The 25538-nt window shown below is 32.9% G+C and overlaps 2 protein-coding genes across 2 annotated transcripts in view; one reads left to right on the forward strand and one right to left on the reverse strand.

Moving 5' to 3' along the window:
* The window catches only part of LOC134830239 (WASH complex subunit 5), a 28340-nt gene extending 4674 nt beyond the window's left edge, over positions 1-23666 (forward strand). Inside the window, exons 2-3 of the mRNA XM_063843653.1 lie at positions 17924-21127; positions 23456-23666. Coding sequence (XP_063699723.1) covers positions 17924-21127; positions 23456-23609 — 3358 coding nt within the window. The 3' untranslated portion in view covers positions 23610-23666. The remainder of the gene's footprint in view (positions 1-17923; positions 21128-23455) is intronic.
* Positions 23635-25496, reverse strand: LOC134830240 (zinc finger protein 595-like). The gene is made up of 2 exons (XM_063843654.1): positions 25065-25496; positions 23635-25004 (listed from the first exon to the last, which is right to left on the reverse strand). The coding sequence occupies exons 1-2, from the start codon at positions 25346-25348 to the stop codon at positions 23855-23857; spliced, it is 1434 nt and encodes a 477-aa protein (XP_063699724.1). The 5' UTR covers positions 25349-25496; the 3' UTR covers positions 23635-23854.
* Between the last annotated feature and the right edge of the window lie 42 nt (positions 25497-25538).

Genomic DNA, 25538 nt, shown 5'->3' on the forward strand with positions numbered 1-25538 from the left:
GTTAGCAAAAAAAATTGATGAAAAAAAATTTAAGTCAAAATCCTCTTATTATGAGGGCTCACATACCGATTTTTCAAAATTTTTTCAACTTTTGTAGATCACGGTTCTCCAGCTCAAATTGAAGGTTTTGGCATTAGAAACAACTTTTGTTTTGGACTTTTTCTAAATTTTGCGTTTTCGATGTACAGGAGCCATTTAAAGATGTTAGCAAAAAAAATTGATGAAAAAAAATTTAAGTCAAAATCCTCTTATTATGAGGGCTCACATACCGATTTTTCAAAATTTTTTCAACTTTTGTAGATCACGGTTCTCCAGCTCAAATTGAAGGTTTTGGCATTAGAAACAACTTTTGTTTTGGACTTTTTCTAAATTTTGCGTTTTCGATGTACAGGAGCCATTTAAAGATGTTAGCAAAAAAAATTGATGAAAAAAAATTTAAGTCAAAATCCTCTTATTATGAGGGCTCACATACCGATTTTTCAAAATTTTTTCAACTTTTGTAGATCACGGTTCTCCAGCTCAAATTGAAGGTTTTGGCATTAGAAACAACTTTTGTTTTGGACTTTTTCTAAATTTTGCGTTTGCGATGTACAGGAGCCATTTAAAGATGTTAGCAAAAAAAATTGATGAAAAAAATTTAAGTCAAAATCCTCTTATTATGAGGGCTCACATACCGATTTTTCAAAATTTTTTCAACTTTTGTAGATCACGGTTCTCCAGCTCAAATTGAAGGTTTTGGCATTAGAAACAACTTTTGTTTTGGACTTTTTCTAAATTTTGCGTTTTCGATGTACAGGAGCCATTTAAAGATGTTAGCAAAAAAAATTGATGAAAAAAAATTTAAGTCAAAATCCTCTTATTATGAGGGCTCACATACCGATTTTTCAAAATTTTTTCAACTTTTGTAGATCACGGTTCTCCAGCTCAAATTGAAGGTTTTGGCATTAGAAACAACTTTTGTTTTGGACTTTTTCTAAATTTTGCGTTTTCGATGTACAGGAGCCATTTAAAGATGTTAGCAAAAAAATTGATGAAAAAAAATTTAAGTCAAAATCCTCTTATTATGAGGGCTCACATACCGATTTTTCAAAATTTTTTCAACTTTTGTAGATCACGGTTCTCCAGCTCAAATTGAAGGTTTTGGCATTAGAAACAACTTTTGTTTTGGACTTTTTCTAAATTTTGCGTTTTCGATGTACAGGAGCCATTTAAAGATGTTAGCAAAAAAAATTGATGAAAAAAAATTTAAGTCAAAATCCTCTTATTATGAGGGCTCACATACCGATTTTTCAAAATTTTTTCAACTTTTGTAGATCACGGTTCTCCAGCTCAAATTGAAGGTTTTGGCATTAGAAACAACTTTTGTTTTGGACTTTTTCTAAATTTTGCGTTTTCGATGTACAGGAGCCATTTAAAGATGTTAGCAAAAAAAATTGATGAAAAAAATTTAAGTCAAAATCCTCTTATTATGAGGGCTCACATACCGATTTTTCAAAATTTTTTCAACTTTTGTAGATCACGGTTCTCCAGCTCAAATTGAAGGTTTTGGCATTAGAAACAACTTTTGTTTTGGACTTTTTCTAAATTTTGCGTTTTCGATGTACAGGAGCCATTTAAAGATGTTAAAAAAAAAATTGATGAAAAAAAAATTTAAGTCAAAATCCTCTTATTATGAGGGCTCACATACCGATTTTTCAAAATTTTTTCAACTTTTGTAGATCACGGTTCTCCAGCTCAAATTGAAGGTTTTGGCATTAGAAACAACTTTTGTTTTGGACTTTTTCTAAATTTTGCGTTTTCGATGTACAGGAGCCATTTAAAGATGTTAAAAAAAAAATTGATGAAAAAAAAATTTAAGTCAAAATCCTCTTATTATGAGGGCTCACATACCGATTTTTCAAAATTTTTTCAACTTTTGTAGATCACGGTTCTCCAGCTCAAATTGAAGGTTTTGGCATTAGAAACAACTTTTGTTTTGGACTTTTTCTAAATTTTGCGTTTTCGATGTACAGGAGCCATTTAAAGATGTTAGCAAAAAAAATTGATGAAAAAAATTTAAGTCAAAATCCTCTTATTATGAGGGCTCACATACCGATTTTTTCAACTTTTGTAGATCACGGTTCTCCAGCTCAAATTGAAGGTTTTGGCATTAGAAACAACTTTTGTTTTGGACTTTATCTAAATTTTGCGTTTTCGATGTACAGGAGCCATTTAAAGATGTTAGCAAAAAAAATTGATGAAAAAAAAATTTAAGTCAAAATCCTCTTATTATGAGGGCTCACATACCGATTTTTTCAACTTTTGTAGATCACGGTTCTCCAGCTCAAATTGAAGGTTTTGGCATTAGAAACAACTTTTGTTTTGGACTTTATCTAAATTTTGCGTTTTCGATGTACAGGAGCCATTTAAAGATGTTAGCAAAAAAAATTGATGAAAAAAAAATTTAAGTCAAAATCCTCTTATTATGAGGGCTCACATACCGATTTTTCAAAATTTTTTCAACTTTTGTAGATCACGGTTCTCCAGCTCAAATTGAAGGTTTTGGCATTAGAAACAACTTTTGTTTTGGACTTTATCTAAATTTTGCGTTTTCGATGTACAGGAGCCATTTAAAGATGTTAGCAAAAAAAATTGATGAAAAAAATTTAAGTCAAAATCCTCTTATTATGAGGGCTCACATACCGATTTTTTCAACTTTTGTAGATCACGGTTCTCCAGCTCAAATTGAAGGTTTTGGCATTAGAAACAACTTTTGTTTTGGACTTTATCTAAATTTTGCGTTTTCGATGTACAGGAGCCATTTAAAGATGTTAGCAAAAAAAATTGATGAAAAAAAAATTTAAGTCAAAATCCTCTTATTATGAGGGCTCACATACCGATTTTTTCAACTTTTGTAGATCACGGTTCTCCAGCTCAAATTGAAGGTTTTGGCATTAGAAACAACTTTTGTTTTGGACTTTATCTAAATTTTGCGTTTTCGATGTACAGGAGCCATTTAAAGATGTTAGCAAAAAAAATTGATGAAAAAAAAATTTAAGTCAAAATCCTCTTATTATGAGGGCTCACATACCGATTTTTTCAACTTTTGTAGATCACGGTTCTCCAGCTCAAATTGAAGGTTTTGGCATTAGAAACAACTTTTGTTTTGGACTTTATCTAAATTTTGCGTTTTCGATGTACAGGAGCCATTTAAAGATGTTAGCAAAAAAAATTGATGAAAAAAAAATTTAAGTCAAAATCCTCTTATTATGAGGGCTCACATACCGATTTTTTCAACTTTTGTAGATCACGGTTCTCCAGCTCAAATTGAAGGTTTTGGCATTAGAAACAACTTTTGTTTTGGACTTTATCTAAATTTTGCGTTTTCGATGTACAGGAGCCATTTAAAGATGTTAGCAAAAAAAATTGATGAAAAAAATTTAAGTCAAAATCCTCTTATTATGAGGGCTCACATAAAACTTTTGTAGATTTTTCAAATTGAAGGTTTTGGCATTAGAAACAACTTTTGTAGATTGATGAAAAAAAAATTTAAGTCACCTCTTATTATGGGGCTTCTTTTTTCAACTTTTGCTCAAATTGAAGGTTTTGGCATTAGAAACAACTTTTGTTTTGGACTTTATCTAAATTTTGCGTTTTCGATGTACAGGAGCCATTTAAAGATGTTAGCAAAAAAAATTGATGAAAAAAAAATTTAAGTCAAAATCCTCTTATTATGAGGGCTCACATACCGATTTTTTCAACTTTTGTAGATCACGGTTCTCCAGCTCAAATTGAAGGTTTTGGCATTAGAAACAACTTTTGTTTTGGACTTTATCTAAATTTTGCGTTTTCGATGTACAGGAGCCATTTAAAGATGTTAGCAAAAAAAATTGATGAAAAAAAAATTTAAGTCAAAATCCTCTTATTATGAGGGCTCACATACCGATTTTTCAAAATTTTTTCAACTTTTGTAGATCACGGTTCTCCAGCTCAAATTGAAGGTTTTGGCATTAGAAACAACTTTTGTTTTGGACTTTTTCTAAATTTTGCGTTTTCGATGTACAGGAGCCATTTAAAGATGTTAGCAAAAAAAATTGATGAAAAAAAAATTTAAGTCAAAATCCTCTTATTATGAGGGCTCACATACCGATTTTTCAAAATTTTTTCAACTTTTGTAGATCACGGTTCTCCAGCTCAAATTGAAGGTTTTGGCATTAGAAACAACTTTTGTTTTGGACTTTTTCTAAATTTTGCGTTTTCGATGTACAGGAGCCATTTAAAGATGTTAGCAAAAAAAATTGATGAAAAAAAATTTAAGTCAAAATCCTCTTATTAGGCTCACATACCGATTTTTCAAAATTTTTTCAACTTTTGTAGCTCACGGTTCTCCAGCTCAAATTGAAGGTTTTGGCATTAGAAACAACTTTTGTTTTGGACTTTTTCTAAATTTTGCGTTTTCGATGTACAGGAGCCATTTAAAGATGTTATAAAAAAAAATTGATGAAAAAAAAATTTAAGTCAAAATCCTCTTATTATGAGGGCTCACATACCGATTTTTTCAACTTTTGTAGATCACGGTTCTCCAGCTCAAATTGAAGGTTTTGGCATTAGAAACAACTTTTGTTTTGGACTTTATCTAAATTTTGCGTTTTCGATGTACAGGAGCCATTTAAAGATGTTAGCAAAAAAAATTGATGAAAAAAAAATTTAAGTCAAAATCCTCTTATTATGAGGGCTCACATACCGATTTTTCAAAATTTTTTCAACTTTTGTAGATCACGGTTCTCCAGCTCAAATTGAAGGTTTTGGCATTAGAAACAACTTTTGTTTTGGACTTTTTCTAAATTTTGCGTTTTCGATGTACAGGAGCCATTTAAAGATGTTAGCAAAAAAAATTGATGAAAAAAAAATTTAAGTCAAAATCCTCTTATTATGAGGGCTCACATACCGATTTTTCAAAATTTTTTCAACTTTTGTAGATCACGGTTCTCCAGCTCAAATTGAAGGTTTTGGCATTAGAAACAACTTTTGTTTTGGACTTTATCTAAATTTTGCGTTTTCGATGTACAGGAGCCATTTAAAGATGTTAGCAAAAAAAATTGATGAAAAAAATTTAAGTCAAAATCCTCTTATTATGAGGGCTCACATATTGATTTTTTAAAATTTTTTCAACTTTTGTAGATCACGGTTCTCCAGCTCAAATTGAAGGTTTTGGCATTAGAAACAACTTTTGTTTTGGACTTTATCTAAATTTTGCGTTTTCGATGTACAGGAGCCATTTAAAGATGTTAGCAAAAAAAATTGATGAAAAAAAAATTTAAGTCAAAATCCTCTTATTATGAGGGCTCACATACCGATTTTTCAAAATTTTTTCAACTTTTGTAGATCACGGTTCTCCAGCTCAAATTGAAGGTTTTGGCATTAGAAACAACTTTTGTTTTGGACTTTTTCTAAATTTTGCGTTTTCGATGTACAGGAGCCATTTAAAGATGTTAAAAAAAAAATTGATGAAAAAAAAATTTAAGTCAAAATCCTCTTATTATGAGGGCTCACATACCGATTTTTCAAAATTTTTTCAACTTTTGTAGATCACGGTTCTCCAGCTCAAATTGAAGGTTTTGGCATTAGAAACAACTTTTGTTTTGGACTTTTTCTAAATTTTGCGTTTTCGATGTACAGGAGCCATTTAAAGATGTTAGCAAAAAAAATTGATGAAAAAAAAATTTAAGTCAAAATCCTCTTATTATGAGGGCTCACATACCGATTTTTCAAAATTTTTTCAACTTTTGTAGATCACGGTTCTCCAGCTCAAATTGAAGGTTTTGGCATTAGAAACAACTTTTGTTTTGGACTTTTTCTAAATTTTGCGTTTTCGATGTACAGGAGCCATTTAAAGATGTTAGCAAAAAAAATTGATGAAAAAAAAATTTAAGTCAAAATCCTCTTATTATGAGGGCTCACATACCGATTTTTCAAAATTTTTTCAACTTTTGTAGATCACGGTTCTCCAGCTCAAATTGAAGGTTTTGGCATTAGAAACAACTTTTGTTTTGGACTTTTTCTAAATTTTGCGTTTTCGATGTACAGGAGCCATTTAAAGATGTTAGCAAAAAAAATTGATGAAAAAAAAATTTAAGTCAAAATCCTCTTATTATGAGGGCTCACATACCGATTTTTCAAAATTTTTTCAACTTTTGTAGATCACGGTTCTCCAGCTCAAATTGAAGGTTTTGGCATTAGAAACAACTTTTGTTTTGGACTTTTTCTAAATTTTGCGTTTTCGATGTACAGGAGCCATTTCAAGATGTTGGCAAAAAAAATTGATGAAAAAAAAATTTAAGTCAAAATCCTCTTATTATGAGGGCTCACATACCGATTTTTCAAAATTTTTTCAACTTTTGTAGATCACGGTTCTCCAGCTCAAATTGAAGGTTTTGGCATTAGAAACAACTTTTGTTTTGGAGTTTTTCTAAATTTTGCGTTTTCGATGTACATGAGCCATTTAAAGATGTTAGCAAAAAAAATTGATGAAAAAAAAATTTAAGTCAAAATCCTCTTATTATGAGGGCTCACATACCGATTTTTCAAAATTTTTTCAACTTTTGTAGATCACGGTTCTCCAGCTCAAATTGAAGGTTTTGGCATTAGAAACAACTTTTGTTTTGGACTTTTTCTAAATTCTGCGTTTTCGATGTACAGGAGCCATTTAAAGATGTTAGCAAAAAAAAATTGATGAAAAAAAAATTTAAGTCAAAATCCTCTTATTATGAGGGCTCACATACCGATTTTTCAAAATTTTTTCAACTTTTGTAGATCACGGTTCTCCAGCTCAAATTGAAGGTTTTGGCATTAGAAACAACTTTTGTTTTGAACTTTTTCTAAATTTTGCGTTTTTGATGTACAGGAGCCATTTAAAGATGTTAGCAAAAAAAATTGATGAAAAAAAAATTTAAGTCAAAATCCTCTTATTATGAGGGCTCACATACCGATTTTTCAAAATTTTTTCAACTTTTGTAGATCACGGTTCTCCAGCTCAAATTGAAGGTTTTGGCATTAGAAACAACTTTTGTTTTGGACTTTTTCTAAATTTTGCGTTTTCGATGTACAGGAGCCATTTAAAGATGTTAGCAAAAAAAATTGATGAAAAAAAATTTAAGTCAAAATCCTCTTATTATGAGGGCTCACATACCGATTTTTCAAAATTTTTTCAACTTTTGTAGATCACGGTTCTCCAGCTCAAATTGAAGGTTTTGGCATTAGAAACAACTTTTGTTTTGGACTTTTTCTAAATTTTGCGTTTCCGATGTACAGGAGCCATTTAAAGATGTTAGCAAAAAAAATTGATGAAAAAAAAATTTAAGTCAAAATCCTCTTATTATGAGGGCTCACATACCGATTTTTCAAAATTTTTTCAACTTTTGTAGATCACGGTTCTCCAGCTCAAATTGAAGGTTTTGGCATTAGAAACAACTTTTGTTTTGGACTTTTTCTAAATTTTGCGTTTTCGATGTACAGGAGCCATTTAAAGATGTTAGCAAAAAAAATTGATGAAAAAAAAATTTAAGTCAAAATCCTCTTATTATGAGGGCTCACATACCGATTTTTCAAAATTTTTTCAACTTTTGTAGATCACGGTTCTCCAGCTCAAATTGAAGGTTTTGGCATTAGAAACAACTTTTGTTTTGGACTTTTTCTAAATTTTGCGTTTTCGATGTACAGGAGCCATTTAAAGATGTTAAAAAAAAAATTGATGAAAAAAAAATTTAAGTCAAAATCCTCTTATTATGAGGGCTCACATACCGATTTTTCAAAATTTTTTCAACTTTTGTAGATCACGGTTCTCCAGCTCAAATTGAAGGTTTTGGCATTAGAAACAACTTTTGTTTTGGACTTTTTCTAAATTTTGCGTTTTCGATGTACAGGAGCCATTTAAAGATGTTAGCAAAAAAAATTGATGAAAAAAAAATTTAAGTCAAAATCCTCTTATTATGAGGGCTCACATACCGATTTTTCAAAATTTTTTCAACTTTTGTAGATCACGGTTCTCCAGCTCAAATTGAAGGTTTTGGCATTAGAAACAACTTTTGTTTTGGACTTTTTCTAAATTTTGCGTTTTCGATGTACAGGAGCCATTTAAAGATGTTAGCAAAAAAAATTGATGAAAAAAAAATTTAAGTCAAAATCCTCTTATTATGAGGGCTCACATACCGATTTTTCAAAATTTTTTCAACTTTTGTAGATCACGGTTCTCCAGCTCAAATTGAAGGTTTTGGCATTAGAAACAACTTTTGTTTTGGACTTTTTCTAAATTTTGCGTTTTCGATGTACAGGAGCCATTTAAAGATGTTAGCAAAAAAAATTGATGAAAAAAAAATTTAAGTCAAAATCCTCTTATTATGAGGGCTCACATACCGATTTTTCAAAATTTTTTCAACTTTTGTAGATCACGGTTCTCCAGCTCAAATTGAAGGTTTTGGCATTAGAAACAACTTTTGTTTTGGACTTTTTCTAAATTTTGCGTTTTCGATGTACAGGAGCCATTTAAAGATGTTAGCAAAAAAAATTGATGAAAAAAAATTTAAGTCAAAATCCTCTTATTATGAGGGCTCACATACCGATTTTTCAAAATTTTTTCAACTTTTGTAGATCACGGTTCTCCAGCTCAAATTGAAGGTTTTGGCATTAGAAACAACTTTTGTTTTGGACTTTTTCTAAATTTTGCGTTTTCGATGTACAGGAGCCATTTAATGATGTTAGAAAAAAAATTGATGAAAAAAAAATTTAAGTCAAAATCCTCTTATTATGAGGGCTCACATACCGATTTTTCAAAATTTTTTCAACTTTTGTAGATCACGGTTCTCCAGCTCAAATTGAAGGTTTTGGCATTAGAAACAACTTTTGTTTTGGACTTTTTCTAAATTTTGCGTTTGCGATGTACAGGAGCCATTTAAAGATGTTAGCAAAAAAAATTGATGAAAAAAATTTAAGTCAAAATCCTCTTATTATGAGGGCTCACATACCGATTTTTCAAAATTTTTTCAACTTTTGTAGATCACGGTTCTCCAGCTCAAATTGAAGGTTTTGGCATTAGAAACAACTTTTGTTTTGGACTTTTTCTAAATTTTGCGTTTTCGATGTACAGGAGCCATTTAAAGATGTTAGCAAAAAAAATTGATGAAAAAAAAATTTAAGTCAAAATCCTCTTATTATGAGGGCTCACATACCGATTTTTCAAAATTTTTTCAACTTTTGTAGATCACGGTTCTCCAGCTCAAATTGAAGGTTTTGGCATTAGAAACAACTTTTGTTTTGGACTTTTTCTAAATTTTGCGTTTTCGATGTACAGGAGCCATTTAAAGATGTTAGCAAAAAAAATTGATGAAAAAAAAATTTAAGTCAAAATCCTCTTATTATGAGGGCTCACATACCGATTTTTCAAAATTTTTTCAACTTTTGTAGATCACGGTTCTCCAGCTCAAATTGAAGGTTTTGGCATTAGAAACAACTTTTGTTTTGGACTTTTTCTAAATTTTGCGTTTTCGATGTACAGGAGCCATTTAAAGATGTTAGCAAAAAAAATTGATGAAAAAAATTTAAGTCAAAATCCTCTTATTATGAGGGCTCACATACCGATTTTTCAAAATTTTTTCAACTTTTGTAGATCACGGTTCTCCAGCTCAAATTGAAGGTTTTGGCATTAGAAACAACTTTTGTTTTGGACTTTTTCTAAATTTTGCGTTTTCGATGTACAGGAGCCATTTAAAGATGTTAGCAAAAAAAATTGATGAAAAAAATTTAAGTCAAAATCCTCTTATTATGAGGGCTCACATACCGATTTTTCAAAATTTTTTCAACTTTTGTAGATCACGGTTCTCCAGCTCAAATTGAAGGTTTTGGCATTAGAAACAACTTTTGTTTTGGACTTTTTCTAAATTTTGCGTTTTCGATGTACAGGAGCCATTTAAAGATGTTAGCAAAAAAAATTGATGAAAAAAAATTTAAGTCAAAATCCTCTTATTATGAGGGCTCACATACCGATTTTTCAAAATTTTTTCAACTTTTGTAGATCACGGTTCTCCAGCTCAAATTGAAGGTTTTGGCATTAGAAACAACTTTTGTTTTGGACTTTTTCTAAATTTTGCGTTTTCGATGTACAGGAGCCATTTAAAGATGTTAGCAAAAAAAATTGATGAAAAAAAATTTAAGTCAAAATCCTCTTATTATGAGGGCTCACATACCGATTTTTCAAAATTTTTTCAACTTTTGTAGATCACGGTTCTCCAGCTCAAATTGAAGGTTTTGGCATTAGAAACAACTTTTGTTTTGGACTTTTTCTAAATTTTGCGTTTTCGATGTACAGGAGCCATTTAAAGATGTTAGCAAAAAAAATTGATGAAAAAAATTTAAGTCAAAATCCTCTTATTATGAGGGCTCACATACCGATTTTTCAAAATTTTTTCAACTTTTGTAGATCACGGTTCTCCAGCTCAAATTGAAGGTTTTGGCATTAGAAACAACTTTTGTTTTGGACTTTTTCTAAATTTTGCGTTTTCGATGTACAGGAGCCATTTAAAGATGTTAGCAAAAAAAATTGATGAAAAAAATTTAAGTCAAAATCCTCTTATTATGAGGGCTCACATACCGATTTTTCAAAATTTTTTCAACTTTTGTAGATCACGGTTCTCCAGCTCAAATTGAAGGTTTTGGCATTAGAAACAACTTTTGTTTTGAACTTTTTCTAAATTTTGCGTTTTCGATGTACAGGAGCCATTTAAAGATGTTAGCAAAAAAAATTGATGAAAAAAAAATTTAAGTCAAAATCCTCTTATTATGAGGGCTCACATACCGATTTTTCAAAATTTTTTCAACTTTTGTAGATCACGGTTCTCCAGCTCAAATTGAAGGTTTTGGCATTAGAAACAACTTTTGTTTTGGACTTTTTCTAAATTTTGCGTTTTCGATGTACAGGAGCCATTTAAAGATGTTAGCAAAAAAAATTGATGAAAAAAAATTTAAGTCAAAATCCTCTTATTATGAGGGCTCACATACCGATTTTTCAAAATTTTTTCAACTTTTGTAGATCACGGTTCTCCAGCTCAAATTGAAGGTTTTGGCATTAGAAACAACTTTTGTTTTGGACTTTTTCTAAATTTTGCGTTTTCGATGTACAGGAGCCATTTAAAGATGTTAGCAAAAAAAATTGATGAAAAAAAATTTAAGTCAAAATCCTCTTATTATGAGGGCTCACATACCGATTTTTCAAAATTTTTTCAACTTTTGTAGATCACGGTTCTCCAGCTCAAATTGAAGGTTTTGGCATTAGAAACAACTTTTGTTTTGGACTTTTTCTAAATTTTGCGTTTCCGATGTACAGGAGCCATTTAAAGATGTTAGCAAAAAAAATTGATGAAAAAAATTTAAGTCAAAATCCTCTTATTATGAGGGCTCACATACCGATTTTTCAAAATTTTTTCAACTTTTGTAGATCACGGTTCTCCAGCTCAAATTGAAGGTTTTGGCATTAGAAACAACTTTTGTTTTGGACTTTTTCTAAATTTTGCGTTTTCGATGTACAGGAGCCATTTAAAGATGTTAGCAAAAAAAATTGATGAAAAAAATTTAAGTCAAAATCCTCTTATTATGAGGGCTCACATACCGATTTTTCAAAATTTTTTCAACTTTTGTAGATCACGGTTCTCCAGCTCAAATTGAAGGTTTTGGCATTAGAAACAACTTTTGTTTTGGACTTTTTCTAAATTTTGCGTTTTCGATGTACAGGAGCCATTTAAAGATGTTAGCAAAAAAAATTGATGAAAAAAATTTAAGTCAAAATCCTCTTATTATGAGGGCTCACATACCGATTTTTCAAAATTTTTTCAACTTTTGTAGATCACGGTTCTCCAGCTCAAATTGAAGGTTTTGGCATTAGAAACAACTTTTGTTTTGGACTTTTTCTAAATTTTGCGTTTTCGATGTACAGGAGCCATTTAAAGATGTTAGCAAAAAAAATTGATGAAAAAAAATTTAAGTCAAAATCCTCTTATTATGAGGGCTCACATACCGATTTTTCAAAATTTTTTCAACTTTTGTAGATCACGGTTCTCCAGCTCAAATTGAAGGTTTTGGCATTAGAAACAACTTTTGTTTTGGACTTTTTCTAAATTTTGCGTTTTCGATGTACAGGAGCCATTTAAAGATGTTAAAAAAAAAATTGATGAAAAAAAAATTTAAGTCAAAATCCTCTTATTATGAGGGCTCACATACCGATTTTTCAAAATTTTTTCAACTTTTGTAGATCACGGTTCTCCAGCTCAAATTGAAGGTTTTGGCATTAGAAACAACTTTTGTTTTGGACTTTTTCTAAATTTTGCGTTTCCGATGTACAGGAGCCATTTAAAGATGTTAGCAAAAAAAATTGATGAAAAAAAATTTAAGTCAAAATCCTCTTATTATGAGGGCTCACATACCGATTTTTTCAACTTTTGTAGATCACGGTTCTCCAGCTCAAATTGAAGGTTTTGGCATTAGAAACAACTTTTGTTTTGGACTTTTTCTAAATTTTGCGTTTTCGATGTACAGGAGCCATTTAAAGATGTTAGCAAAAAAAATTGATGAAAAAAATTTAAGTCAAAATCCTCTTATTATGAGGGCTCACATACCGATTTTTTCAACTTTTGTAGATCACGGTTCTCCAGCTCAAATTGAAGGTTTTGGCATTAGAAACAACTTTTGTTTTGGACTTTTTCTAAATTTTGCGTTTTCGATGTACAGGAGCCATTTAAAGATGTTAGCAAAAAAAATTGATGAAAAAAAAATTTAAGTCAAAATCCTCTTATTATGAGGGCTCACATACCGATTTTTCAAAATTTTTTCAACTTTTGTAGATCACGGTTCTCCAGCTCAAATTGAAGGTTTTGGCATTAGAAACAACTTTTGTTTTGGACTTTTTCTAAATTTTGCGTTTTCGATGTACAGGAGCCATTTAAAGATGTTAGCAAAAAAAATTGATGAAAAAAATTTAAGTCAAAATCCTCTTATTATGAGGGCTCACATACCGATTTTTCAAAATTTTTTCAACTTTTGTAGATCACGGTTCTCCAGCTCAAATTGAAGGTTTTGGCATTAGAAACAACTTTTGTTTTGGACTTTGGATCTAAATTTTGCGTTTCCGATGTACAGGAGCCATTTAAAGATGTTAGCAAAAAAAATTGATGAAAAAAAAATTTAAGTCAAAATCCTCTTATTATGAGGGCTCACATACCGATTTTTCAAAATTTTTTCAACTTTTGTAGATCACGGTTCTCCAGCTCAAATTGAAGGTTTTGGCATTAGAAACAACTTTTGTTTTGGACTTTTTCTAAATTTTGCGTTTCCGATGTACAGGAGCCATTTAAAGATGTTAGCAAAAAAAATTGATGAAAAAAAAAATTTAAGTCAAAATCCTCTTATTATGAGGGCTCACATACCGATTTTTCAAAATTTTTTCAACTTTTGTAGATCACGGTTCTCCAGCTCAAATTGAAGGTTTTGGCATTAGAAACAACTTTTGTTTTGGACTTTTTCTAAATTTTGCGTTTCCGATGTACAGGAGCCATTTAAAGATGTTAGCAAAAAAAATTGATGAAAAAAAATTTAAGTCAAAATCCTCTTATTATGAGGGCTCACATACCGATTTTTCAAAATTTTTTCAACTTTTGTAGATCACGGTTCTCCAGCTCAAATTGAAGGTTTTGGCATTAGAAACAACTTTTGTTTTGGACTTTTTCTAAATTTTGCGTTTCCGATGTACAGGAGCCATTTAAAGATGTTAGCAAAAAAAATTGATGAAAAAAATTTAAGTCAAAATCCTCTTATTATGAGGGCTCACATACCGATTTTTCAAAATTTTTTCAACTTTTGTAGATCACGGTTCTCCAGCTCAAATTGAAGGTTTTGGCATTAGAAACAACTTTTGTTTTGGACTTTTTCTAAATTTTGCGTTTCCGATGTACAGGAGCCATTTAAAGATGTTAGCAAAAAAAATTGATGAAAAAAATTTAAGTCAAAATCCTCTTATTATGAGGGCTCACATACCGATTTTTCAAAATTTTTTCAACTTTTGTAGATCACGGTTCTCCAGCTCAAATTGAAGGTTTTGGCATTAGAAACAACTTTTGTTTTGGACTTTTTCTAAATTTTGCGTTTCCGATGTACAGGAGCCATTTAAAGATGTTAGCAAAAAAAATTGATGAAAAAAATTTAAGTCAAAATCCTCTTATTATGAGGGCTCACATACCGATTTTTCAAAATTTTTTCAACTTTTGTAGATCACGGTTCTCCAGCTCAAATTGAAGGTTTTGGCATTAGAAACAACTTTTGTTTTGGACTTTTTCTAAATTTTGCGTTTCCGATGTACAGGAGCCATTTAAAGATGTTAGCAAAAAAAAATTGATGAAAAAAAAATTTAAGTCAAAATCCTCTTATTATGAGGGCTCACATACCGATTTTTCAAAATTTTTTCAACTTTTGTAGATCACGGTTCTCCAGCTCAAATTGAAGGTTTTGGCATTAGAAACAACTTTTGTTTTGGACTTTTTCTAAATTTTGCGTTTCCGATGTACAGGAGCCATTTAAAGATGTTAGCAAAAAAAAATTGATGAAAAAAAAATTTAAGTCAAAATCCTCTTATTATGAGGGCTCACATACCGATTTTTCAAAATTTTTTCAACTTTTGTAGATCACGGTTCTCCAGCTCAAATTGAAGGTTTTGGCATTAGAAACAACTTTTGTTTTGGACTTTTTCTAAATTTTGCGTTTCCGATGTACAGGAGCCATTTAAAGATGTTAGCAAAAAAAATTGATGAAAAAAAAATTTAAGTCAAAATCCTCTTATTATGAGGGCTCACATACCGATTTTTCAAAATTTTTTCAACTTTTGTAGATCACGGTTCTCCAGCTCAAATTGAAGGTTTTGGCATTAGAAACAACTTTTGTTTTGGACTTTTTCTAAATTTTGCGTTTCCGATGTACAGGAGCCATTTAAAGATGTTAGCAAAAAAAATTGATGAAAAAAATTTAAGTCAAAATCCTCTTATTATGAGGGCTCACATACCGATTTTTCAAAATTTTTTCAACTTTTGTAGATCACGGTTCTCCAGCTCAAATTGAAGGTTTTGGCATTAGAAACAACTTTTGTTTTGGACTTTTTCTAAATTTTGCGTTTTCGATGTACAGGAGCCATTTAAAGATGTTAAAAAAAAAATTGATGAAAAAAAAATTTAAGTCAAAATCCTCTTATTATGAGGGCTCACATACCGATTTTTTAAAATTTTTTCAACTTTTGTAGATCACGGTTCTCCAGCTCAAATTGAAGGTTTTGGCATTAGAAACAACTTTTGTTTTGGACTTTTTCTAAATTTTGCGTTTCCGATGTACAGGAGCCATTTAAAGATGTTAGCAAAAAAAATTGATGAAAAAAATTTAAGTCAAAATCCTCTTATTATGAGGGCTCACATACCGATTTTTCAAAATTTTTTCAACTTTTGTAGATCACGGTTCTCCAGCTCAAATTGAAGGTTTTGGCATTAGAAACAACTTTTGTTTTGGACTTTTTCTAAATTTTGCGTTTCCGATGTACAGGAGCCATTTAAAGATGTTAGCAAAAAAAATTGATGAAAAAAAAATTTAAGTCAAAATCCTCTTATTATGAGGGCTCACATACCGATTTTTTCAACTTTTGTAGATCACGGTTCTCCAGCTCAAATTGAAGGTTTTGGCATTAGAAACAACTTTTGTTTTGGACTTTTTCTAAATTTTGCGTTTCCGATGTACAGGAGCCATTTAAAGATGTTAGCAAAAAAAATTGATGAAAAAAATTTAAGTCAAAATCCTCTTATTATGAGGGCTCACATACCGATTTTTTCAACTTTTGTAGATCACGGTTCTCCAGCTCAAATTGAAGGTTTTGGCATTAGAAACAACTTTTGTTTTGGACTTTTTCTAAATTTTGCGTTTCCGATGTACAGGAGCCATTTAAAGATGTTAGCAAAAAAAATTGATGAAAAAAAAATTTAAGTCAAAATCCTCTTATTATGAGGGCTCACATACCGATTTTTCAAAATTTTTTCAACTTTTGTAGATCACGGTTCTCCAGCTCAAATTGAAGGTTTTGGCATTAGAAACAACTTTTGTTTTGGACTTTTTCTAAATTTTGCGTTTCCGATGTACAGGAGCCATTTAAAGATGTTAGCAAAAAAAATTGATGAAAAAAAAATTTAAGTCAAAATCCTCTTATTATGAGGGCTCACATACCGATTTTTCAAAATTTTTTCAACTTTTGTAGATCACGGTTCTCCAGCTCAAATTGAAGGTTTTGGCATTAGAAACAACTTTTGTTTTGGACTTTTTCTAAATTTTGCGTTTTCGATGTACAGGAGCCATTTAAAGATGTTAAAAAAAAAATTGATGAAAAAAAAATTTAAGTCAAAATCCTCTTATTATGAGGGCTCACATACCGATTTTTCAAAATTTTTTCAACTTTTGTAGATCACGGTTCTCCAGCTCAAATTGAAGGTTTTGGCATTAGAAACAACTTTTGTTTTGGACTTTTTCTAAATTTTGCGTTTCCGATGTACAGGAGCCATTTAAAGATGTTAGCAAAAAAAATTGATGAAAAAAATTTAAGTCAAAATCCTCTTATTATGAGGGCTCACATACCGATTTTTTCAACTTTTGTAGATCACGGTTCTCCAGCTCAAATTGAAGGTTTTGGCATTAGAAACAACTTTTGTTTTGGACTTTTTCTAAATTTTGCGTTTTCGATGTACAGGAGCCATTTAAAGATGTTAGCAAAAAAAATTGATGAAAAAAATTTAAGTCAAAATCCTCTTATTATGAGGGCTCACATACCGATTTTTCAAAATTTTTTCAACTTTTGTAGATCACGGTTCTCCAGCTCAAATTGAAGGTTTTGGCATTAGAAACAACTTTTGTTTTGGACTTTTTCTAAATTTTGCGTTTCCGATGTACAGGAGCCATTTAAAGATGTTAGCAAAAAAAATTGATGAAAAAAATTTAAGTCAAAATCCTCTTATTATGAGGGCTCACATACCGATTTTTCAAAATTTTTTCAACTTTTGTAGATCACGGTTCTCCAGCTCAAATTGAAGGTTTTGGCATTAGAAACAACTTTTGTTTTGGACTTTTTCTAAATTTTGCGTTTCCGATGTACAGGAGCCATTTAAAGATGTTAGCAAAAAAAATTGATGAAAAAAATTTAAGTCAAAATCCTCTTATTATGAGGGCTCACATACCGATTTTTTCAACTTTTGTAGATCACGGTTCTCCAGCTCAAATTGAAGGTTTTGGCATTAGAAACAACTTTTGTTTTGGACTTTTTCTAAATTTTGCGTTTTCGATGTACAGGAGCCATTTAAAGATGTTAGCAAAAAAAATTGATGAAAAAAAATTTAAGTCAAAATCCTCTTATTATGATAAGCTTGATATTCAAAAATTCGTACGTGAGCCCTATAAATAATTTTTTGTCAGTTTTTTATCCTAAAAAGTAAAAAAAGAAATTAAAATATTTTTCATGAATAAATTAAAATAATTTTTTACCGTTTTATTAAAAATTTTGTCAATTTAATTAATTTTTTTTTTTAGATTCATTGATTTAAATTTGTTCGAAATTAATAATTCTCAGTAAATTATCTGTTTTAAAAAAAAAAATAAAAAATAAATTAATACAAAAATTAGTATTAAAATTAACAACTTATTAAAAAAAAATCAATTAAAAAGATATTATTTAAAAAACCATAAAAAAGACCAAAAATCAGTAATTCTTTAATAATTTTTTTTTTGCCCATTTTCAATTTTTCAACTTTTAAATAAAATCGGGCAAAGCTAATAATTTTAAATAAATTTAATAAATTTCACCTCAATTTCAACATTTTCTCACTTTTTTTAGTCTCCAATCCAAAGAAGACACCGCCAAATACGGCGAAATCCTCCTGGACTTCAGCTACTTCAACATATCCTCAGCTGTCGACAAAGCCATCGAAACCAACCAAAAATTGTACGAACTCGACGACGACATTCGCATCGAAAACTTTGAAATCCTCACGAGATTTTATTTGGCCTTCGAGAGCATCTTACTCTACGCCCACGAACTCCAAAATTACGTCAACGACTTGAACGAAGGCACTTTTATCCAACAAACGATCGAAAGTGTTCTCGCCGACGAGGAAGGCAAACAACTTTTATGCGAAAGTCTCTACTTGTACGGCGCAATGTTGCTAATTCTCGACTTGCACATTCCCGGAGGGGTTCGCGAACGTCTCTTAGTCGCCTACAATCGTTACAGCGCCCAAAAATCTCATGGCGGCTCGAATATCGACGACGTTTGTAAACTCATGAGGTCCACTGGGTTCTCGAATGACGCGAAAAAGTCAAATAATTTCGCGTATCCCGAAGAATACTTCCAACGGGTGAAATTGGACTCGATTTTCGTGGAAATGGTAATCGGTCGTTTGCGTTCCGACGACATCTACAACCAATTTCGGGTATATCCGATGCCCGAACATCGTCCCACGGCCTTGGCAAATCAAGCCAGCATGTTGTACGTTTGTCTTTTCTTCTCGCCGAGGACTTTACATGCCGAGCCAGCGAGAATGCGAGAGATTGTCGATAAATTTTTCCCCGAAAATTGGATTGTGAGCATTTACATGGGAGTCACGATCAATTTGCTCGATGCTTGGGACCCTTTCAAGGCAGCAAAAAATGCTTTGGTGAACATAACGGACCCACAAAGTGTCAAAGAGGTCACCGGAAAGCAGGAAAAATTGCTAAATCGATTAATTAAAGAATCTCGAGCGATTTTAAAGGAAGGGGTGCTGACCGAACAAACGCTCATGAATAAATTAACAAAAGTTTTGAACCTTATTCGGGAAATGAATGTCGCAATTCGTTGGTTGTTGTTGCATACAAACCCAACAGTCATCGATTTGGGCAATAAAAAGTGCAAACAACTCCGCGACCAAATAATTTCCGATTTGGGCGGCAATCACTTGGGAATTTTCGAACTTTTGCTGAACACGAGCGAGTTGGAGCTCAAAGTGAAGGAAATGATTCGCGAATTACTCGCGCAACGCGAATCTCGTTACAACGAGAGCAAAAAAGAGGCAATTGAACGCATCCAGGATTTATCGGTCGCCTTTTCCGGCACGCAACCCCTGATGAAAATCGAAAAAAATGACGGATTGACGACTTGGTTCACGGAAATCAAGAAAACGATTGAAACGTTAGACTTTGAAAATGCGAATTTATCGGGAAGGAAACTCGTTCAGCTGATCCGAGCACTCGAGGATGTCCAAGCTTACCACAATTTGGAGTCAAATATGCAAGTGAAGCAATATTTGTTGGAAACGAGGAACTTTTTGCACCAAATGATCCACATGTTGAACATCAAAGATGACGTTCTCGTGACTTTGCAATTTATTTCGGACCTCAGTTACGGCTGGCGAGCCATTGACAACTTTACGCCGACGATGCAGGAGAGCATCAAGAAGCAACCGAGTCTGGTAATTCGTTTAAGAGCGACTTTTTTGAAATTAGGCAGTGCCCTGGACGCTCCATTGTTACGGATTAACGAAGCAAAAAGCGAGGATTTGGTCTCGGTTTCGCAATATTACAGCAACGAGCTGATAAATTACGTGCGAAAAGTAATTCAGATCATTCCGAAGACAATTTTTGAGGTTTTAGCGAAAATTGTTGCCTTACAAACGGAAATTATCAAAGAATTGCCGTCGAAAGTGGCAAAAGACAAGGTAAAAGACTTTGCGCAGCTCGATGAACGTTTTTTGGTGGCGAAATTGACATATTCCGTGTCAGTTTTCACCGAAGGTATCCTGATGATGAAGAAAACTCTCGTCGGCGTCATCGAATTGGACCCAAAAGAGCTCTTGGAGGACGGAATTCGCATCGAACTCGTCAAACACATCTCGGATGCGCTTCACAATGGGCTTCAATTCAACTCGAAAGCGAAAAATTTCGAGCTCGAACCGAAATTGGCGGATTTATCGAAGGTAATTGACGGTTACAAGCGTTCCTTTGAGTATATTCAGGACTATATGAACATCAAAGGACTCAAAATCTGGCAGGAAGAGATGCGACGAATAATTTGCTTCAACGTCGAACGCGAATGCAATGCTTTTCTCAATCACAAGGTCAGCGAATGGAACTCCAAATACCAAAGTCATACAATTCCGATACCCACGTACCCGGGAGAGGCTGATGGAGCGGCGACTTTTATCGGAAGACTCGCAAAAGAGTTGCTACGGATCACAGATCCCAAGTGCACGTGTTACATTCAACATAGTTCGGCATGGTATGAAGCGAAAACACCTCATAAAGAGCTAATTAACTTGAAATTTATGAACAAAGTTGTCGAGTCGATTGAAATTTCGGGACTCAGTGGGTTGGATAAGCTTTATGCACACATGATTTGTGCGGAATTGATGGAAATTCAAACATTTTTCAAGAAGAATGTTATTTCCAACAAACAAAATACCGATATTTTGGATCAATTTGGAAAAGAACTCGATTTGCCATCAGCAAATTTGAAGACTTACAACACCGCAAGTTCGAAATTATCTAAAAATTTTTCGAAATACGTGCAATTTTTGTGTCAAATTGGTCAAAAACAGATTTTACGAAGACACATTTCCTACGAACTCAATATTTCGTGCAGATTTAAGGCGAAAAATTACGAATCTTCGTTGCGGAATTTCAATAATGCCCTCTTGACGGATGTCAAAGCGCATTTAATTGATCCGCAAACGAATTCGCTGCCGTCGCAGGAATTGTTCCAAGAGTTGCAGGAGAATTTAACAGCTGCCGGGATCTATGAGCCATATCACAAGATTTATGCGCCAATGACGAACAATCAGTACCATGGTAACTTTTTGCTGTTGATGATCGTTGGGCAGCTGCCGAAATTCGTGTTTCAAGCATCCGAGTTGGTGTCGAAAAAGGTGAACATGGAACTAGATGGACATCCGTTAGTGGTGGGGATTTTGACGTTGTTGAGACAATTCGATGCAAAAGATGTCGTTCAAGAGTTTTTGAAAGGGTTTTGTTCGTTTTTGACGACCGCCGTGCAGTGTCAATTGAGGTGAGGAATTTTTAAAGATTTTGGTTCAAATTTTAATTTTTATGATTTTTACGATTTTTTTCTAATTTCAAAGCTAAAATTGAATAAATATTCATTTTGAAGATGATTTCCATGCATATCCCCTCGATTTTTGAAGAAATTAAAAAAAACAACGATTTTATCATATGAGGAGCAAAAACCGTTGTTTTTTCTCACGTCAAGTTTCAACCAACTTTTGATGGATTTCAAAGCTAAAATTGAATAAATATTCATTTTGAAGATGATTTCCATGCATATCCCCTCAATTTTTGAAGAAATTAAAAAAACAACGATTTTATCATATGAGGAGCAAAAACCGTTGTTTTTTCTCACGTCAAGTTTCAACCAACTTTTGATGGATTTCAAAGCTAAAATTGAATAAATATTCATTTTGAAGATGATTTCCATGCATATCTCCTCGATTTTTGAAGAAATTAAAAAAACAACGATTTTATCATATGAGGAGCAAAAACCGTTGTTTTTTCTCACGTCAAGTTTCAACCAACTTTTGATGGATTTCAAAGCTAAAATTGAATAAATATGCATTCTAAAGATAATTTCCATGCATATTTCTTCGATTTTTGAAGAAATTAAAAAAACAACGATTTTATCATATGAGGAGCAAAAACCGTTGTTTTTTCTCACGTCAAGTTTCAACCATTTTAGATGAATTTCAAAGCTAAAATTGAATAAATATTCATTCGGAAGATGATTTCCATGCATATCTCCTCAATTTTTGAAGAAATTAAAAAAACAACGATTTTATCATATGAGGAGCAAAAACCGTTGTTTTTTCTCACGTCAAGTTTCAACCAACTTTTGATGGATTTCAAAGCTAAAATTGAATAAATATTCATTTTGAAGATGATTTCCATGCATATCTCATCGATTTTTGAAGAAATTAAAAAAAACAACGATTTTATCATATGAGGAGCAAAAACCGTTGTTTTTTCTCACGTCAAGTTTCAACCAACTTTTGATGGATTTCAAAGCTAAAATAATATAAATATTCATTCTGAAGATGATTTCCATGCATATCCCCTCGATTTTTGAAGAAATTAAAAAAACAACGATTTTATCATATGAGGAGCAAAAACCGTTGTTTTTTCTCACGTCAAGTTTCAACCAACTTTTGATGGATTTCAAAGCTAAAATTGAATAAATATGCATTTTAAAGATGATTTCCATGCATATTCCCTCGATTTTTGAAGAAATTAAAAAAACAACGATTTTATCATATGAGGAGCAAAAACCGTTGTTTTTTCTCACGTCAAGTTTCAACCAACTTTTGATGGATTTCAAAGCTAAAATTGAATAAATATTCATTTTGAAGATGATTTCCATGCATATCTCCTCGATTTTTGAAGAAATTAAAAAAACAACGATTTTATCATATGAGGAGCAAAAACCGTTGTTTTTTCTCACGTCAAGTTTCAACCAACTTTTGATGGATTTCAAAACAACGATTTTATCATATGAGGAGCAAAAACCGTTGTTTTTACTCACGTCAAGTTTCAACCAATTTTTGATGGATTTCAATGCTAAAATTGAATAAATATTCATTTTGAAGATGATTTCCATGCATGTCCCCTCGATTTTTGAAGAAATTAAAAAAACAACGATTTTATCATATGAGGAGCAAAAACCGTTGTTTTTTCTCACGTCAAGTTTCAACCAACTTTTGATGGATTTCAAAGCTAAAATTGAATAAATATTCATTTTGAAGATGATTTCCATGCATATCTCCTCGATTTTTGAAGAAATTAAAAAAACAACGATTTTATCATATGAGGAGCAAAAACCGTTGTTTTTTCTCACGTCAAGTTTCAACCAATTTTTGATGGATTTCAAAGCTAAAATTGAATAAATATGCATTTTGAAGATGATTTCCATGCATATCTCCTCGATTTTTGAAGAAATTAAAAAAACAACGATTTTATCATATGAGGAGCAAAAACCGTTGTTTTTTCTGAATTGAAAAACAACGATTTTATCATATGAGGAGCAAAAACCGTTGTTTTTTCTCACGTCAAGTTTCAACCAACTTTTGATGGATTTCAAAGCTAAAATTGAATAAATATTCATTTTGAAGATGATTTCCATGCATATCTCCCTGAACGATTTTATCATATGAGGAGCAAAAACCGTTGTTTTTTCTCACGTCAAGTTTCAACCCATATTTATTAGATTTCAAAGCTAAAATTGAATAAATATTCATTTTGAAGATGATTTCCATGCATATCCCCTCGATTTTTGATGAAAAAAATTTTTTTCTCGTACTAACAATTTTTTCCTTTTTTTTCTCCACAGTGCCAAACAACAAGAAATCAGCTTGGACATCTCCAACGGCTTCCGTTTCCTCCAAACGTTCCTGAATGTCGCTGAAATGTCCCAAAATGTCGTTAAAGAATTCATTCCAGAAATCATCTTGACCCAATTTGATTTTTTAACTGAAAAATCTTGAATTTACTAAAGTTGCCTTCAAATATTTTTACGAAAATAAATTCTTTTCTCTATTACACTTCTTTATTTATTCAACTAAATACACTTTGAATACATCTTATTTAAATTTCTCTTCAACATTTTCCGTCAAAATATATTTTTCTCGCGGTATAAAATAAACTTTCTACTCATTTTTCGGTCGTGAGATGCTTTGCTCGTGAGCAAACTACAAACTAAAGGTGCAAAAAATCTTTGAAAGGCACTAACTTATAAACTTTGGGCGAATGCAGCTTGAAATCCGGATGTCAGGGCTCCATTGAGAACATCGGATTCCTCGTCGTCGGCGTCATTTCCGTGCGATTGATCGAACGCAGCGGAAGAATCTTTTGCGGCGCATCGTTTTTCGTGCTGATACCGCGATGCATAGCCCGAAAGGACTTTTCCGCATACCCGACACTCGTTAATTTGCAGGTTGTGGACGTTCTTTTCGTGCAAGGAGCGTGCACGACCACTGGAGAACTCGTCGGGGCACCGGCTGCACTTCAGGACACCGCCATCGGCAAAGGTTTCGTCTTCATTTAGCTCAACGACAGGCTCGACAGGCGCCGGTTGCTCAATTACCTCCTCAGATTCGTCTTCGCGGACATTTTTGGCGCAAACTCGTTCGTGATTGTACTTCGAGTAGCGCTTATCGAAGACTTTGTCGCAGTACCGACACTCGTATTGCTCCGTTTTGACCTCTTTGGGCGACAAATGAGGCGGCGGCGGCGTTGCTTTGGTGGCAGCTACTTTGTTCGAGCTCTTGAATTTTCGGAAAAGTCCGTGCGTTTTGAGACGATGCCAGTACAAACCCTTGTGATTGGGGAACGTTTGGTCGCAACTTTCGCAAATATATGCCTTTCCTCCAACTTTTGGGGTGCTCGAGTGTTTTGCAACGACAGGCGATCGATTTCCCCGTGCCCGACGCGAGCGTTTCTTCGACGTCGGAAAAGTCTCGTTTTTGTCAACGACCCCGTTCGACACTTTTTCCAAAGTAGTTTTCACGTCGTTCGCATGAAATTCCGCCAAATGCTTTTGACGACTCATGAAAGTTGGAAAATGCATGGAACAACTGCCGCAATCGTACAATGCGGAAACGAGACTTGTCGAAGCTTCGATCATCGATTTTCTCTTACGCGATGACTTCTTGTGTCCATCCTCTTGCTTAATGGGCGTCGATTGCGACGGAATTTCGCCATTTGTGATATGCTGCGCTTTGTGTGCCTTGAATTCCTCGAGTTGGCTGTCGTTGAAGGACAATTTGCACACCTTGCAAACGTAGAAAATCTGCATGTCGTCATCCAAATTGAGTTCAGTGTTGCTGGCGTGACCTTTTTTCATGCGTTTCAGGCGCAAAGCCACTTCCATGTCGTTCAATCTACGAGAAAAAAATAAAATTTTTCAATAAAAATCGAAAATTCAGGAAAATTTAACTCACTTTTTATCAGAAACCTGACAAACTTCGCGAAACTCATGCAAACTCACGACTTTTCCGGCACAATTCAAGCAAACGTTCAGCGATTTGGCTCCCTCGAACTCGTTAATCTGCAGCCCCGTCAACGAATTTGCCATTTCCATCAATGTCATGCCGTGCCGCTCTTTGGTAAGCAAATGCACACGAGATTGCGACTCCGAAAGACACAGGCGACAACTGTTCTTCAACTGATTCAGCAATTCGGCTTCGCTCATGTTTTCCATCGTTTTGTCCGTGTTTCCGCCCATTTCCCACAAAATTTCGGTCAAAGTGGCAGCGTGAACAGCAATTTTTCGACTTTTGCACAAATTTACGGGGTTTTACGCGATTTTTCTCGTGGAAAATTGGAAAAAAATATTTTACGAGACTCAATTTCTGCAGCAGCGGCAAAATGCTTTAGTGACAAACGTCAAATTTCGGTAAACGTCAAACCAGGAA

This window comes from Culicoides brevitarsis, chromosome 2 (genome assembly GCF_036172545.1).
Source record: "Culicoides brevitarsis isolate CSIRO-B50_1 chromosome 2, AGI_CSIRO_Cbre_v1, whole genome shotgun sequence".
Lineage (NCBI taxonomy): Eukaryota > Metazoa > Arthropoda > Insecta > Diptera > Ceratopogonidae > Culicoides > Culicoides brevitarsis.